The 13,933-nt window shown below is 37.8% G+C and overlaps 1 protein-coding gene across 4 annotated transcripts in view; it reads left to right on the plus strand.

Annotated features, from left to right (window-relative positions):
- The window catches only part of LOC127875024 (heterogeneous nuclear ribonucleoprotein U-like), a 32,687-nt gene extending 19,144 nt beyond the window's left edge, over positions 1-13,543 (plus strand). For 2 of the 4 annotated variants that reach the window (XM_052419760.1, XM_052419759.1), the window contains exons 14-22: positions 567-695; positions 3,509-3,677; positions 4,569-4,739; positions 5,803-5,955; positions 7,129-7,374; positions 8,982-9,011; positions 9,442-9,548; positions 11,104-11,394; positions 12,563-13,543. In XM_052419760.1, the coding sequence (XP_052275720.1) occupies positions 567-695; positions 3,509-3,677; positions 4,569-4,739; positions 5,803-5,955; positions 7,129-7,374; positions 8,982-9,011; positions 9,442-9,548; positions 11,104-11,394; positions 12,563-12,805 (1,539 nt within the window). In that variant the 3' untranslated portion in view covers positions 12,806-13,543. The remainder of the gene's footprint in view (positions 1-566; positions 696-3,508; positions 3,678-4,568; positions 4,740-5,802; positions 5,956-7,128; positions 7,375-8,981; positions 9,012-9,441; positions 9,549-11,103; positions 11,395-12,562) is intronic. The other 2 variants (XM_052419761.1, XM_052419762.1) reach the window with 2 other exon arrangements.
- The last annotated feature ends 390 nt before the right edge of the window (positions 13,544-13,933 follow it).

Below are 13,933 nucleotides of genomic sequence, written 5' to 3' on the forward strand. Positions count from 1 at the left end.
AGGTGAGAATTTGAGTGGTAAAGGGTTGATTGAGTCTTCGGAATTACAATATTTTGCTATCTAAATGAGTCCCTCTCTGCGAAAACGGGGCCAAATGCATGTATGTAAAGTGTTGTCCCAGATTGGCCTTCACGGGCTAATCAGGGACAACACCTTCTGCTAAAACTGGACTTTTGCCAAGAAGAGTCCTCTTTAAAACAAGAAAAACAATAAAAGCAGAAAGTGTCTTCTCTGATTAGACACTTTGCGCAAATGCATTTACCCTTTCCCTCTCAGAAGCAAAGTGAAAATGGCTATGTGCAAACAGCAAAAAACCAGAACAGCCTGAGATTAACTCGCAGTCTGTTCAGATTTTATGCTGTTTGCTGCTCGTCAGTATCTAAGGGTTATAAATAATGACTTAAAAACTTGAATTAATTAAGAAAGGTCTTTAATTTCATTTTACTTTCTTAGGGACTACAAATACGTAAAAATATGATCTAAGTGGAAAAGGGTTAAACCCCCTTTTGTTAGAGTGAGGCTATTCTCCCTATGTTGAGTGTTCAGCTTGGTCTGTTTTGTTGCAGGTGATGGGGTTGCCAAGAAAGCGTAACTACGCTGGCCGCTGGGACGTACTTATTGACAAGTCAACAAAGTGTCTCAACAGGATGCTGGAGATTGCCAGCAAGCGAAAGAGAAACTACATCGTCGATCAGGTAAATGCCCTGCTCATTTTGAGCTTGTATCTAACAGCTCTTGTTCATTTACAGCGGGAAAATTGATTTATCCTGATTGATTGATATATATACAATATTACTCTGCGAGGAGTTCATGTGAGCAATATCGCTGCAAACCAAAGTTTCCGTCCATCTTTATCTGGATCAAGGCAACTGTGAAACTTGTATATGGATTATACAAAGGTCTGCATAGCATGTATTGTTCTGGTGAGTATGGAATAGAATAACATGGACTATCAAAGGTACGTGAATTTTTTGTCCTAACTGTTTTCAGGAGACTGGTTTATTTATTTACTATCAAGGTAAGTAAAGGTAGGTTTTCTATCATCATTTCTTGCTCAGGAGAATCGGATAGTTTGAACTCGTCAAGGTCATGTAAGTACTGAATGTTTTCACTGGGTTTGGGGGAGAGATCTAGGGAGTTAGGTTGCTAGATGGCAGAAAATAAACAGAAATCGGTTGTCACACTTGTGGTCATATGAATTATGAAAATTTTGAAATAGCAACCTGATATGTATGTACATGTGCTAGTTTGTATATGAAGTTGATGCCTTTTATTTCAGCAAATATAACACCAGCTAGAAGGCTCTTACTTGGATATATATTTTGCCACTACTTAATGTGCAAAACATTTTCAAAGATACATGTATATGTAGCTAGAAGATTTTCTCTACTTAAGGCCGTCAAAGGAGTTACATGTTTTGGAAACATCAATACTCGTCATATAGTTTGGCTTTTTAATGATATACTATAGCAAGCTTTTGTAGATTCACACAGAATATGGCATACTTCTACTGAAATTAGAGCCTTAATAGCTGTAATAATTAAGCGGCTGAGGCAATGTTAAAATAAATGTTGTTATACTAGGATCATTGTTTACCAGTAACTCAATGGCCGCATACTACTGAAACTTGTCTGGATCAGTCAGGATAGAATTTCATGGTAGCCTGTTCAATTTGGGACGAGTAGATTTGGTCAGGACATTTCAACTGAAAATTGTGGTAGTCCGTCTTGGCTACTAGCTTTAAAAAAATCTTTAAACAGTTTTCTGGTCTTAAGTGGGGGGGTTTTATGACGAGACGAGTCATGACAATTTTTTAATTACATTTTTGTTTGTTTTAAAATAAGAATTAGTAATGAATACATTTACTTGGTTCTCGATTACTTGCCATTTGGCTGGTCTACCAAAGTACTAGTGATAGCTGCCTGTTTGGGCAACCTTTTTTTTTTATTTAGTTTTTGTCCCTGACGGTTGTTGTTGAATATTCATTTGTTTTGCAGTCTTTGCAAAATCTTTCATAATCCAATCATATGATACTTTAACTAGGCCGGGATTGCACTCCATTAGTCCTTGGCCATCATGCTAGTTGTAAGATCGAAGATTGATGTTGCTATCTTTGGAGAATTTGTTTATTACATAGATTTTATTCCTCGTACATAATGTATCTTTCATGTGTATGATAATTGTGTAAAATGGCATAAAAATAGGCCTTATTGAAAGTTGTGTATGTTTTATGCTTACTATGGTACTTACACTATATTTTAAAAGAATAAAGTCCTGTAGATTTATCAAGGTCAACTTAATGTGCTGAATCGAAGGGATTTATCACCATTTACAAATTTCCAGCAGAAGATGGGCAAACTGGTTTTGTTTAATTAATACTACGTAGATTTATCAGATGATTGCAGCAGCAACGTCCTTACGTAGAGATGTCAGTCGTTTTTGTAATACATATGTTTGTAATTGAGATATTGAAAAAGATACTTTCTTTCTAGTTACCAAACCTTGTTAAATAACTTATTGTTAGTAACATATTTGCCTAATGTTCATTTAAATAATTGTGTTAAAAGAAATGGATGAAGAAACTACGTCATTATCTTGAGTACGGATGATCTAAGTTAGACAACAACTGCACTTATAGGAAATAAATTATGGAAATGCTTCTAATTGCAAAAAATGTACGCCTTACTTTAGCCTTTGATGCTTTGTGCCGTTTAATTGGTTACCATGTTATCAGACATAGATATAGTCTCTTTGTTAACATGCTGTTGTAACTCTAGACTTACTTGGTATAAGCCATGCCTCGTGAAAAGGATTTAATGCATGTGCATAAAGTGTGGTCCCTGATTAGCCAGTGCAGTCCGCACAGGCTAATCAGGGACGACACTTTACACCTAAACAGGATTTTGCTAAGAAAAGACTTTCTTTAAACCAAAAATATCATGAAAGAGGAAAGTGTCGTCCCTGATTAGCCTGTGCAAACTGCACAGGCTAATCATGGACAGCATTTTACTCGCATTCATTAAACACCCTTTTCAGAGAGCACGGGCCATATGTATTAATGATTCTTAACTGTATGTTCATATTTGACCACAAGCGTGACCACAGTTTTCACGAGTTTATTATTCAAGGTAGGTTTCAACCTTTCAGAGCACAGCGCACAAATAACTGATATTACCATGTGTGGCAAATAAAAATATCCTCATGGGACAAATGCACTAGCTACAATTGTCCGTGTAATTGATATATGGAACTTGTGCATTGATGGTTTCCGTCAATCTTACTGAAACTTTTGAAACAGTTGACATGGAAGTGTATGTTCTCTCAGTCATTTTCAGCCCAGTTCCCTCGGTAAGTATCTCGGTTGAGTGTACAAACTTGATCATGTATGTGACTATGATGTAGGAATGTTACAGAGACCGGCTGTGGCCGGGCGCTCTTAGAGCAGTGGCAAATGTTGCCAGCCAGATAAAATAATCAATCAATCCTTATCTCTCTCCTGCCATGGTAGACAAATGTGTATGCATCTGCTCGACGACGTAAAATGCAGCCGTTTGAAGGCTTCTCACGACGGGCGGTCGTGGTCGTCCCAACTGATGAAGATTACAAAACCAGATTAGAGAGCCAACAAAAAGTGGAAGGAAAAGAGGTCCCAGAGAAGGCCATTTATGAGATGAAAGGTAGGGCCAGCCAAAAGATATTGGTAATATGATGCTCTTCTGGCATCCTTTTGTTGTCTCCTATTTTGTTGCTGTATGTATGAAAACTGCTCCATTTTTATTGCGTATTTTCTTTTCTCACTTGTACATTATGCAACAACTCTAGTTCTATGCCAGTTTCAAATCTCCAAAAATACTGCTGACCTATGCCTTTTAATATTAAATTATGACAGACATGGTTGTTCACCTGATATACAGCCAACTTCGTTTTTGTTATGAGCATAGAACTACAGTTGGATGTTTTGATGCAGGTCCACTCCATGTAGACTGAATGGGATTTCATTAGCCATTGAGATCATTGATCTTACCCCCCTTACGAGACAAAGGGGAGTTTACTGGAATCACCATGGGTGTTTGTCAGTCGCTTCGACTGTCTGTTTGATGCACACAAAATTGTATGCACTCATTTTCCTAAATTTTCAACAAACGACATTCAAAATTACAGGCTTTGTTCCTTACAATATGAAGTTGGGCAAAATGATTTTTATTGCCCTTAGATTATAATTACAAAAGTTATGCCCCTTTTTGTACTTGGGCACTTTAAAACAACATGATACAAAGTTCAACATACGACTTCAGGCGGTATTCTTCATTACTATTGGGACAAATTCTTTGGCTGAAAGTAAAAATGACTGTAAAAATACCAAATATGAAAAATTTGAACAAAGCAAATCATTTATCTAAACATAAAAACATCTTTTCTTTTTTAATATTACCAAACATTTAAAACAACAATAGAATGCAAACAATTTTTCAAAAAAATAGCCTACAATTAATGAAATCCCATTCATTCGCAAACATGTTGTGCAAGATAACCCCCTCTCACTTTCTCCCTGCGCTGATGGGTTGTAGCCAACTTCACGGTGCCAGACGTAGGCATGCTGTTTGACGAGGTAGAATTCCCTGAGCTGCAGAAAGAGGAGGCAGAGAAACTTGTGGAGAAGTACAGGGAGGAGGGACAGAAGAACCTGCCCCTTGCTGAGCCCCCCGCCAAACGATTTAAGGAGGAAAACGGAGGGAAAAGTAGGTCTATGTCAGTTGATTTTGTAGGCTGGGTTTGAATGTTCAGTGTTTTGCTCCATTATTGACCAGAGTTTTAAAACACAGAAAAAAAATTATAAAACAATGTCAGGAGGGTAGTTCAAGTAAATTTAATGCCTGTGTGTGCATTTAATGTGGCAGTTGTTTTTTAATGACATGATGTGGGAGAAAGCAGGGATGTTGAGAAAGGTTTGCTTGGCAATAGTGTATTGAGTCGTTTGTACAGCTTCATTGCTTCTCATAATTTGTCATATTTGTAAAGCCCTGATAAAATGATTCAAGGAGGTGAGAGGGAATGGTGGGAAGGCTACAGTTCTGTTCATTTTTGGTGGCATTTCGGGTTTAGAACTTTCTGCTTCATTTTTTATGTAAAATGCTAGGAGATATTGGTTTTTGCCCCTGTGGTTAATTTTTGTTTAGCAGATTTGAGATTGAGTTTTTCTGGATCAATATGGGTAAAATATTAAGGTGGGGGTGATTGATGAAGTAGGTTTGGTTGGTGTGGTATACTAAAATGTTGTTTCTTTTTTGTAGTTTGCTCTTCATGTATCATTTTCTTCTGCTTCTTATGCTTGTTGATGCTCTTTAGAACTTGTGTCAATGAAGAAGCTAGAAAAATACTTCTGCAACATATTTTCAGGCCAGAAAATGCTCAAAAGAACAGAAGAGCTTTCACACTGATCACCAGATTTTCCAGACCCTTCCCAGACAAACTAATTAAGCAGCTGCGTTCTGGTAATACTGGGCATAATGCATGTGCGTTAAGTGTCGTCCCAGATAAGCCTGTGCAGTTCTCACAGGCTGATCAGGGACTACTCTTTCCACTGTTATTGAATTTTAAGAGAAAGAAAGTCTGTTCTACACGAAAATCCAGTCTAGCAGGAAAGTGTTTGCCCTGCGGACTGCACAGACTAATCCGGGACAACACGATATTTACATGCATTGGGCCCCAGTTTTCCCAGAACAAGGCTCAATTAAAATTATTTACAGCCTGAAAATGTTTAACTATCTCAGTCATTTTCACATTGCTTCCTCTATTTTGCAGGGGACCGTGATCGTGGCAGTCGCTGGAGTGACAACACAGACCGCCACTCCAGCACTGGCAGTGGGGGGTCCCGTGACGGTGGAGGTGGTCGAGACAGTCGCGGGGGCAAATCATGGGGCGGTGGCGGCAGGGACAGTCGAGGGGGAGGAGGAGGTAGGTGTCTTGGCTTCTGATTAACCCTTACTGCTTAGAAATGAGGTGTGATCTGAGTAAAGGGGCTTTAATGCATGTGTGTACAGTGTTAAGCCAGATAAGCTTGTGCAGTTTGCACTGGCCAATCAAGGACGACACTTTCTGCTTTTATTGTTTTTTTTCGTTCAAAGGAGGACTCTTCTTGGGTAAAATCCAGCATAGGTAGAAAGTGTTGTCCTTGTTGAGCCTCTGCAGTTTGCACAGGCTTATTTGGGCCGACACTTTATGCACATGCTTTAAACCCCTTTTTCACAGAGCAAGGCTCAAATGCATTTTAACACTTATATGGTCCCTTAGAAAATCAATTGTACTTAAATATTTGTAGGCCCCCGGATCGAATGATCGGGGGGTATATTGTTTTTCGCCTGTCTGTCTGTCTGTCATTGTGTGTGTTTGTCTGTGTGTCTGTCACAAAACTTTAACCTTGCATGAATGATGCTTGCAACTTGATATTTAGCTTGCATGTGTATCTCATGGAGCTGCACATTTTGATTGGTGAAAGGTCAAGATCATCCTTAAAGGTCAAAGGTCTTTTTTTTTTAATAGCTGCCGTGCTGCTTCAAATTGGCTCAGGGGGCATTGTGTTTCACAAACACAGCTCTTGTTTTTACTAGATTCAAGTCTTAAAGGCTTCATTTTCAACCCTAAGACACATATGAGCATCAAACATCATAATACCGGTATTATGCGAGTTACTCGCAGGCTGTTCTGTTTTTATGCTGTTTGCATTTAGCCATTTTCACTTCAATTCTGAGTGTGAAAGGGTTGACCAGCATATACTTCTCAACCAGCATTAGATAAATTCTTGAATGCTTAAATGAATGTATTTAGGCAGAATTATGACTGTCTACCCTGGTATATGACTGGGGCTGTGCAGTCTGAACTATTCTCAGCATAATTTTCAGACTTTGATACATGTATGTTAGCAATAAACAAGAAATACAATAATGTTTGTGATTCTATGGTGAAAATGTGTATGTTGTTTTGGCAATAGAAATTGCATCAATACGATTATTCTTTCAGTTGATTTCTTATCTTGAATGGCACAGTTGTCTTATCTCTGATATAATACCTTTAAGTTTAAAATTAAGTCCAGTTGTCCCAGTGTGAGGTTCATATGTACGTGTGTTGCAGGTGGTCGGTGGGGAGGTCCAGATGGTGGCAGAGACGGTGGCCGCTGGGGAGGTGGTGGCGGGGGCAGGTGGGATGGAGGCCAGGGAGGTGGTCGCTGGGGCGAGGGTGGGGGCCAGGGAGGTGGTCGCTGGGGCGAGGGTGGGGGCCAAGGAGGTGGCAGATGGGGTGGTGGAGGTGGTGGTGGAAGAGGTCGCTGGAATGACGAACCCCGGGGTGGCGGTGGTGGTCGCTGGGGAGGAGATAGAGGTGAGGTTATAGGTCATTCATTTCTCTATATGTTTGTTGGGTTTCTAAAATTTTGAGACTTTTAGTTTTATAAATTGATAGACTGTCAATTCGTTCATGTGCTGGTCTGCAGTAAACTGTATTGTTTCATTTATACAAATTTCATTTTTAACTTTTGCAGATTGTTTTCAATAAACATTTTGTTAACAGTGTGAAGGAACATAACAACAAAAACTATCAATTGTTATGCCTGCAAAATAGCATGAGGCATGAAGAATTGCACTTTGTCCATAAGTATGTCATGAAGCTTTTGTATTGAACTCCACTTAATGATATGGATCCTGCTCAAACTTATTCTTGAATTAATTAACCTAAATGTGTGGATTATCTTAAGAAAAAGATTTTTGCTGCATCAATTTTTGGCAGAATTATGGCTCTTTGTCTGTTTTTCCACTGTATAATGACTAGTCCCTCAATTTTGTATTTTTAACTACTTAAATAATTGGTTTTATCTCAAAATTTTTACAGTTGATTGACTTTACTATGTAGATTTTTAAACTATGTTTTGAGATGTGATCACTATGCATTAACTTCATACATGTGACATTCTCAAGAAAATTTATTTTATTTCATTCTTTTTACTTCCATCTTAATTGGATATGATGTATGTTTGATATTTAATTGAAACTCGTGCTGTCATTGTAAATGTATGTTTATGACAATGAGTTTTATTTGCTTTCAACCAAATAAACTGATCTGTGCTGATAATATAGAAAGGTGTAGCCACTGGGACCAGTTTTAGCTGACTTATGACCCTATCTATTTTTGCCTTCTGTAGAATATATTGTGGTTATATAATCCATGTCCAAACATGTGTGGGTTCATCAATGTCTTTGACAATTAATATCATTTCTAGTTGTGTTTTTTTTCAATTCTGTTCAGAGGCCTTTTTCTTACCATTTTGGGAAAAGGTTCCTCCTGGGTTTGATTGGGAAATTCGAGCAGTAAAATTGTCAATGTTTGGAAAAATAGATCAGTATTATAAAGATGAAATAAAGAGCTTGAATACAATTATTGCCAATATATCAGCCGAATATTACTTTAATTTCACTCCAATTTGTGTTAAATACATAAACAAGGTATGCAACCCTCATTTTCTACTCCCATTACATTACATTCTTTATTATGTTTGTGTAATGTGTATAATATTATTTTTTAGAATTTCTATAAGGACATTAATATAATACCAAATCTGAGGATCTTTACATTTCTTGACAATAATGTACAGGTAAAGCATTAATACTAGTAAAGTACTCCCTTGCGTGGAAACATGTGTCAGTTTGAACAGAAATCTATATCTCCTTACATTTAAAATATTTTTGTAATCTGATACACTCAAACGTTTAAATACCAAAGTATTTTATAATAACTTTTAACAAGTTACAGAAGGTCAAGTTCATTATTTAATTTCAAAGACTGTGACACATGGCCCTATGTTATTACTAAACAAAACCAAATAATCACTTAATTCTGTAAAGCTCTATAAGAAAATTACTTAGTTTTAAATGCAATAATGACGTAAATGGATTAAAAAAATTCATGTATACAAACATTAAATAATTTTTCAGAAGAAAACAAGAAGCCCACTGAAAAATCAGGTAACACATGGGGCGATGTTATTATTCAATGATATTCACCAATCACTCAGTACATTTTCATTTATATTGAAAGCAAGATGTACAATGTTGCTGAAAATCTGGCAAAAGAGTGCTCTATGTTGTCAACAACAATACAAGTTTAGTTCATTCAAGTATTTGTATATTTGTCAGTCTGGAAAGAGGATTTGAATCATTTGCAAAATCTCATTTTTACTGCTATATATTTTTACATTTTGGAATGTTGTATCTAAGTTGGGGAAAATATGCATATTTGGCATTGAGACGGGTCTGACTTTCGGACTCATGGGACTAGCAGACAAACGTCTGGTCCATGCTAGCCTTTATTCTTCCATCTAATTTTTGTATTGTGCTTGGACAAAATGCCTATTTACATAGATTTTTCTGATGAATAGCTCCTCATAATTTGCAGGAGGCAGAAATGATCGTGGTGATGAGAGGAGTAGAAGCGGTGATCGTTGGGGCGGCGGCGGTGGTGGTAGAGACCGTGGGGGCGGTGGTGGTTATGGAGGCAGTCGGGTAAAATCTAGCAGCAATTTTATCATTATTGTTAATCAAGCCTCGTTACGAGAAAACTGGGCTTAATGTTTGTGTGTAAAAGGTTATGCATGTATCTTAAGTGTCATCCCAGATTAGGGAGTGCAGTTTACACAGGCTAATCAGGGTTGACACTTTCTGCCGTAAGTGGATTTTTGTTCAGAAGAGACAGCCTATGAATGGAAAATTGCATAAAAGCCTAAAGCTTCGTCCCTTATTAGCCTGCTCGGACTGCACTGGCTAATCTGGGACACAACTTTACGCACATGCATTAAGCCCAGTATTCCCCAGAGTGAGCCTAAATTATCAAACATGCTTATGCAGTGAACGTTGATTGTTTACTATTGGAAAGTTGGTTTACTGGAATGGACTGTCAAACAAAGGTTCAAGAAGGACACGCTTGTGTTGTCATTGGTCATGAAATAATTGGTATTTTCATTCCACTCCAGCTCTGATTTAAGTTGGGCAATTGCATCATAATTAAATGCAGGGGCACACAGAACTGGTTCTGATGGGCTAAGCATGCTTTTTGTTGAATATGTTAACAAAAAAATCAAATAGTGTATTTGGTTTAGAAACTGCAAGTTTTGAGAACAAAAAAATGTTTTGTTTTATGCATTGTTAGAAAGTAACAATCTTTTATTTTATTAATGAGTGCCATTGAATGATGTTGATGCCTTTATTGTCCCCTACCGGTGAAACTGGAGGGGACTGATGGTTTGCGCTCTGTCTGACTGTCAGTCTGTCTGTCAGTGAGTACGTCCGTCACACTTTTCTTGATCCTGTTTCTTCATATTTTTCCATCAAACTTGAAACATGGATAGATGGCAATATGGAGATTATGCACGTCATTTCATTTTGTTCATGCGTCAAGAATTCTGGTTGCTATGGCAACAAATATAACACACAACAAAAATTACTGACAATGGTGGAGTTTCACTGGTAGGGGACAATATTGCTTGGCAATCTCTTGTTTCGATGATTCATTTTTATGCTTGACATTTTATTTCAATAAGCTGAATTATCATCTTTAAGCCTATCTCTTGGAAAATGGGGTTTAAATCATCTGCATGTCATTCCAGATTCAAGGATGACAAGCTCCGCTTTAATGCCATTTCTCATTTAAATTCAGTCTCCACTTAGCGAAAATCCATTTTAAGCACCGGCTAATGTGGGATGACACTTTGCATGTGCATTTTAACCGGTTTTACCAGAGCGAGGCTCATTTTATTAGCTCGGCTGTTTTCGGAGAAAACCTGAGGTATTGTCATAGCCAGCTCGTCCACGTTGTGCGAAAACCTTGACATTTTGCTCTAAAAGCAAAGTGCTTCCACCTACAACTTTGAAACTTCATATGTAGATGCATCTTGATGAGTTCTACACGCCACACCCTTTTTGAATCTTTAGGTCACTGACCTCTAAAAAAATAATAAAAAATTCTGACAAGCTTTAATTTATTCAATAATGCACCCGCAGCCGAGCATTGGCACCCGTTATGCGGTTCTATTGTTTAAATGTCCTGTATTTACTTGTGCAGGACGGAGGCAAGAGCAGCTGGGGTGGAGGTCGCGGAGGCTATGGCGGAGGTGGTGGTGGCAGCTATGGGGGCAGCTCTAGCGGTGGTGGGGGAGGCTACAACAAGCCCGCAGGGGGTGGGGGCTACAGCCAGAGCACCCCCCAGAGCTACCAGTCCAGCGGGGGCTATGGCAACCAGGGATGGAACCAGGGGGCTGGGGCCACTCAGCAGTGGGGTCAGACTGCCGCGACCCCTGGGCAACAAGCCTGGGGCCAGCAGGCTACCAACCAGGCATGGGCAAACTATGCACAGGTGAGGGGGGCTGGTCGCGTGGTGGGAATGTGATTTGTTCTCCTCCTTTCAGCTGATTTCCTCCCTTTAAATGTCAGAATAATTTAAGAATGTTCTAAGTTTTGCTGGAATTATTTACAGTTGAAATAAAAAAATGGTATCTTGCAAATAAAACATGTTTCTTGGTTTTTGTTTGGTTTTGCGCTTGTAACGGCTTTTGTAGGACAGAACAAGAAATAAAGAGGCTGTGTTTACTGTTGTTTCTCAAATATGTATCTAAAACATGAAATCCAATTATAAATACCAAATAGCAAATAGAAAAAAAAAGGGTTTTAGTGTTATAATTTAATTTGATTTTGGATTTTTGTTCAAGAAGGTCTTAAGGCCAGATCTTTTAAACCCACGTTACCTTTCTAGGAGCCAGATTTATTATCAAGTCCGGTTAAAATGTTTATCTGGACAAGTATTATTCAACACCTACTGGGTATGAACCCCATTATTTCAACCATTCTTAATTATTATCTTCTACCAAAGGCTGTCAATCTGTCTGTTTGTCCGTCAGTCCATTTGTCTGTCACATACTTTTCAGGGCTATATCTTAGAATCTATTGAAGATATAAATTTGAAACTTGGTGTATAAATTGTAATGAGGAGAAGTGTTATACGAAAGAAACTTAACCCTACTCTTTCTTAAAGAGTTATTACCTTTGTTGTTTTTGTATGATGGAATTTTTTTAGGTCAATATACATAAAACTTCATGAATGTATTAATATCAATGAGGAGAAGTGCCATGCACAAGAACCATAATCCTGCATTTGTAAATAAGAGTTATTCCCCTTTGTTGTTTTTGTATGGTGTAACTTTTTAAGCAATATCTCAGTTACTTTACAAGATTTCAAGGTTGAACTTCACGGATGTATAGATATCAATAAAATGATGAAAAGTGCTATGCACAAGAACCATACCCTACACTGTATTAAATACGAGTTATTGCGCTTTGTTTTTGTTTTGTTATGTTATGAATCTACCATTAAACAAGGGATTTGCACCCATCCATAGACAAAATTTATTTGTCAAGGGATATCAATTCAATTAATTTGCTTGTTAATAATGTGATAGCTCTTCATGACAAATGATGTTAAGGCCTGGTACATCCGTGATTTTTAGTCTCTTCCGCTTGTTTTCTAGCAGTGGCCCGGGTATGGTCAGCAGACGGGCCAGCAGACAGCAGCCACAGGAACCGGCTCTACTGCAGCCACTGCGGGAACCACAGGTAGCACTGGTACCCAGCAGGCGTATAATGCGGCAGCCTGGGCGGCTTACAACCAGAGCCAGTGGCCGAACTGGAATCAGTATGCCCAGTGGTACGGGCAGCAGGCCGCAGGGACAGGGCAGGGAACTGGATCTGGGACAGGAAGTGGGACACAGTAAGGGGTTGCCGTGGAGACATAGATGGAATGAAATTTATGTTGTGTTCACAATATATGTTTATTTTGCCTGATAAAATAACGTCCTGAGGTAATTAATTTGATGTGAAATCTCTTAAAATTTGTTTGAAAATCGTGTTTGCGTTCAGGCCTCCTGTGTGTATTGATAGTTGACAAAAATATTTGGACAGCGATTATGATTTTATATGTTATAGTGATGGTTGATACGATGTTTATTACCTTTATGGTTAATATGAAAACTGATTTGGCAGAACATGTGCTAACGGAAAGATTGGTCGAGTACAGAGGGAAATACTGCTTGTTACCATGATGTTGTTGCAACTCTCTCATGGTGGTTTTCCAGAAAAATGGGGTTTATAGGTGTATACAGATTTGTTGCACTTGCGCATATCAAGGATTTAAGAATGTTTAACATGATGAATTTGTTAATTCAATGTTCAAACCACTCATTATGAATGAAAAACATGTATTATTATTAATTTTTGTAACATCCTTCATGGTTTTGCATAACAAATACAGATTTGTATTACATTTTGTATTGCATTCATCATTGTCTACACTTTTCAAGTTTTCTTTCATATTTTATGCATTGCTGTGCAAATCATTTTGTGCAGTTGAAATAATACATTGTTCTCAATTGGAGTTAATACTCTATGTAATCATCTAGAACGTTTGTCTATCACTTTTTTTTATTGCAAATCAAGTCATTAAATGATAAAATAACTGATTGTGTTGTTTTCTTGAGTAAGTGTTTATTAATGATTACTGTAGATTGCTTTGGCATAGTGGTATAGTCTTCATATTAAATTGTAAATGTAAACCAATAATTGCTGAATTTAGTCCGTCTTTCAAATTGAATCTGGATCCCTGGATCACTTAAAAACATCTTGAGCTAGGTTAATGAAACTTGGTATGTGGATATGCATGTTATTTTGATGTTTTCTTCAAACTTTTTGCCATGAAATAAATGAACACAAAAATACAGATTCTCAAACGCCTAAATTATGGCACACTTCCATCAAACTTTCTCAAGTTGTTATTTTAAATTACAACTTAAGAAAGTTTGATGGAAGTGTGCCATAGAGGCCATATGGAAAATATGCAACATGTC

The sequence above is a fragment of the Dreissena polymorpha genome, chromosome 3, assembly GCF_020536995.1.
Source record: "Dreissena polymorpha isolate Duluth1 chromosome 3, UMN_Dpol_1.0, whole genome shotgun sequence".
Taxonomy (NCBI): Eukaryota; Metazoa; Mollusca; class Bivalvia; order Myida; family Dreissenidae; genus Dreissena; species Dreissena polymorpha.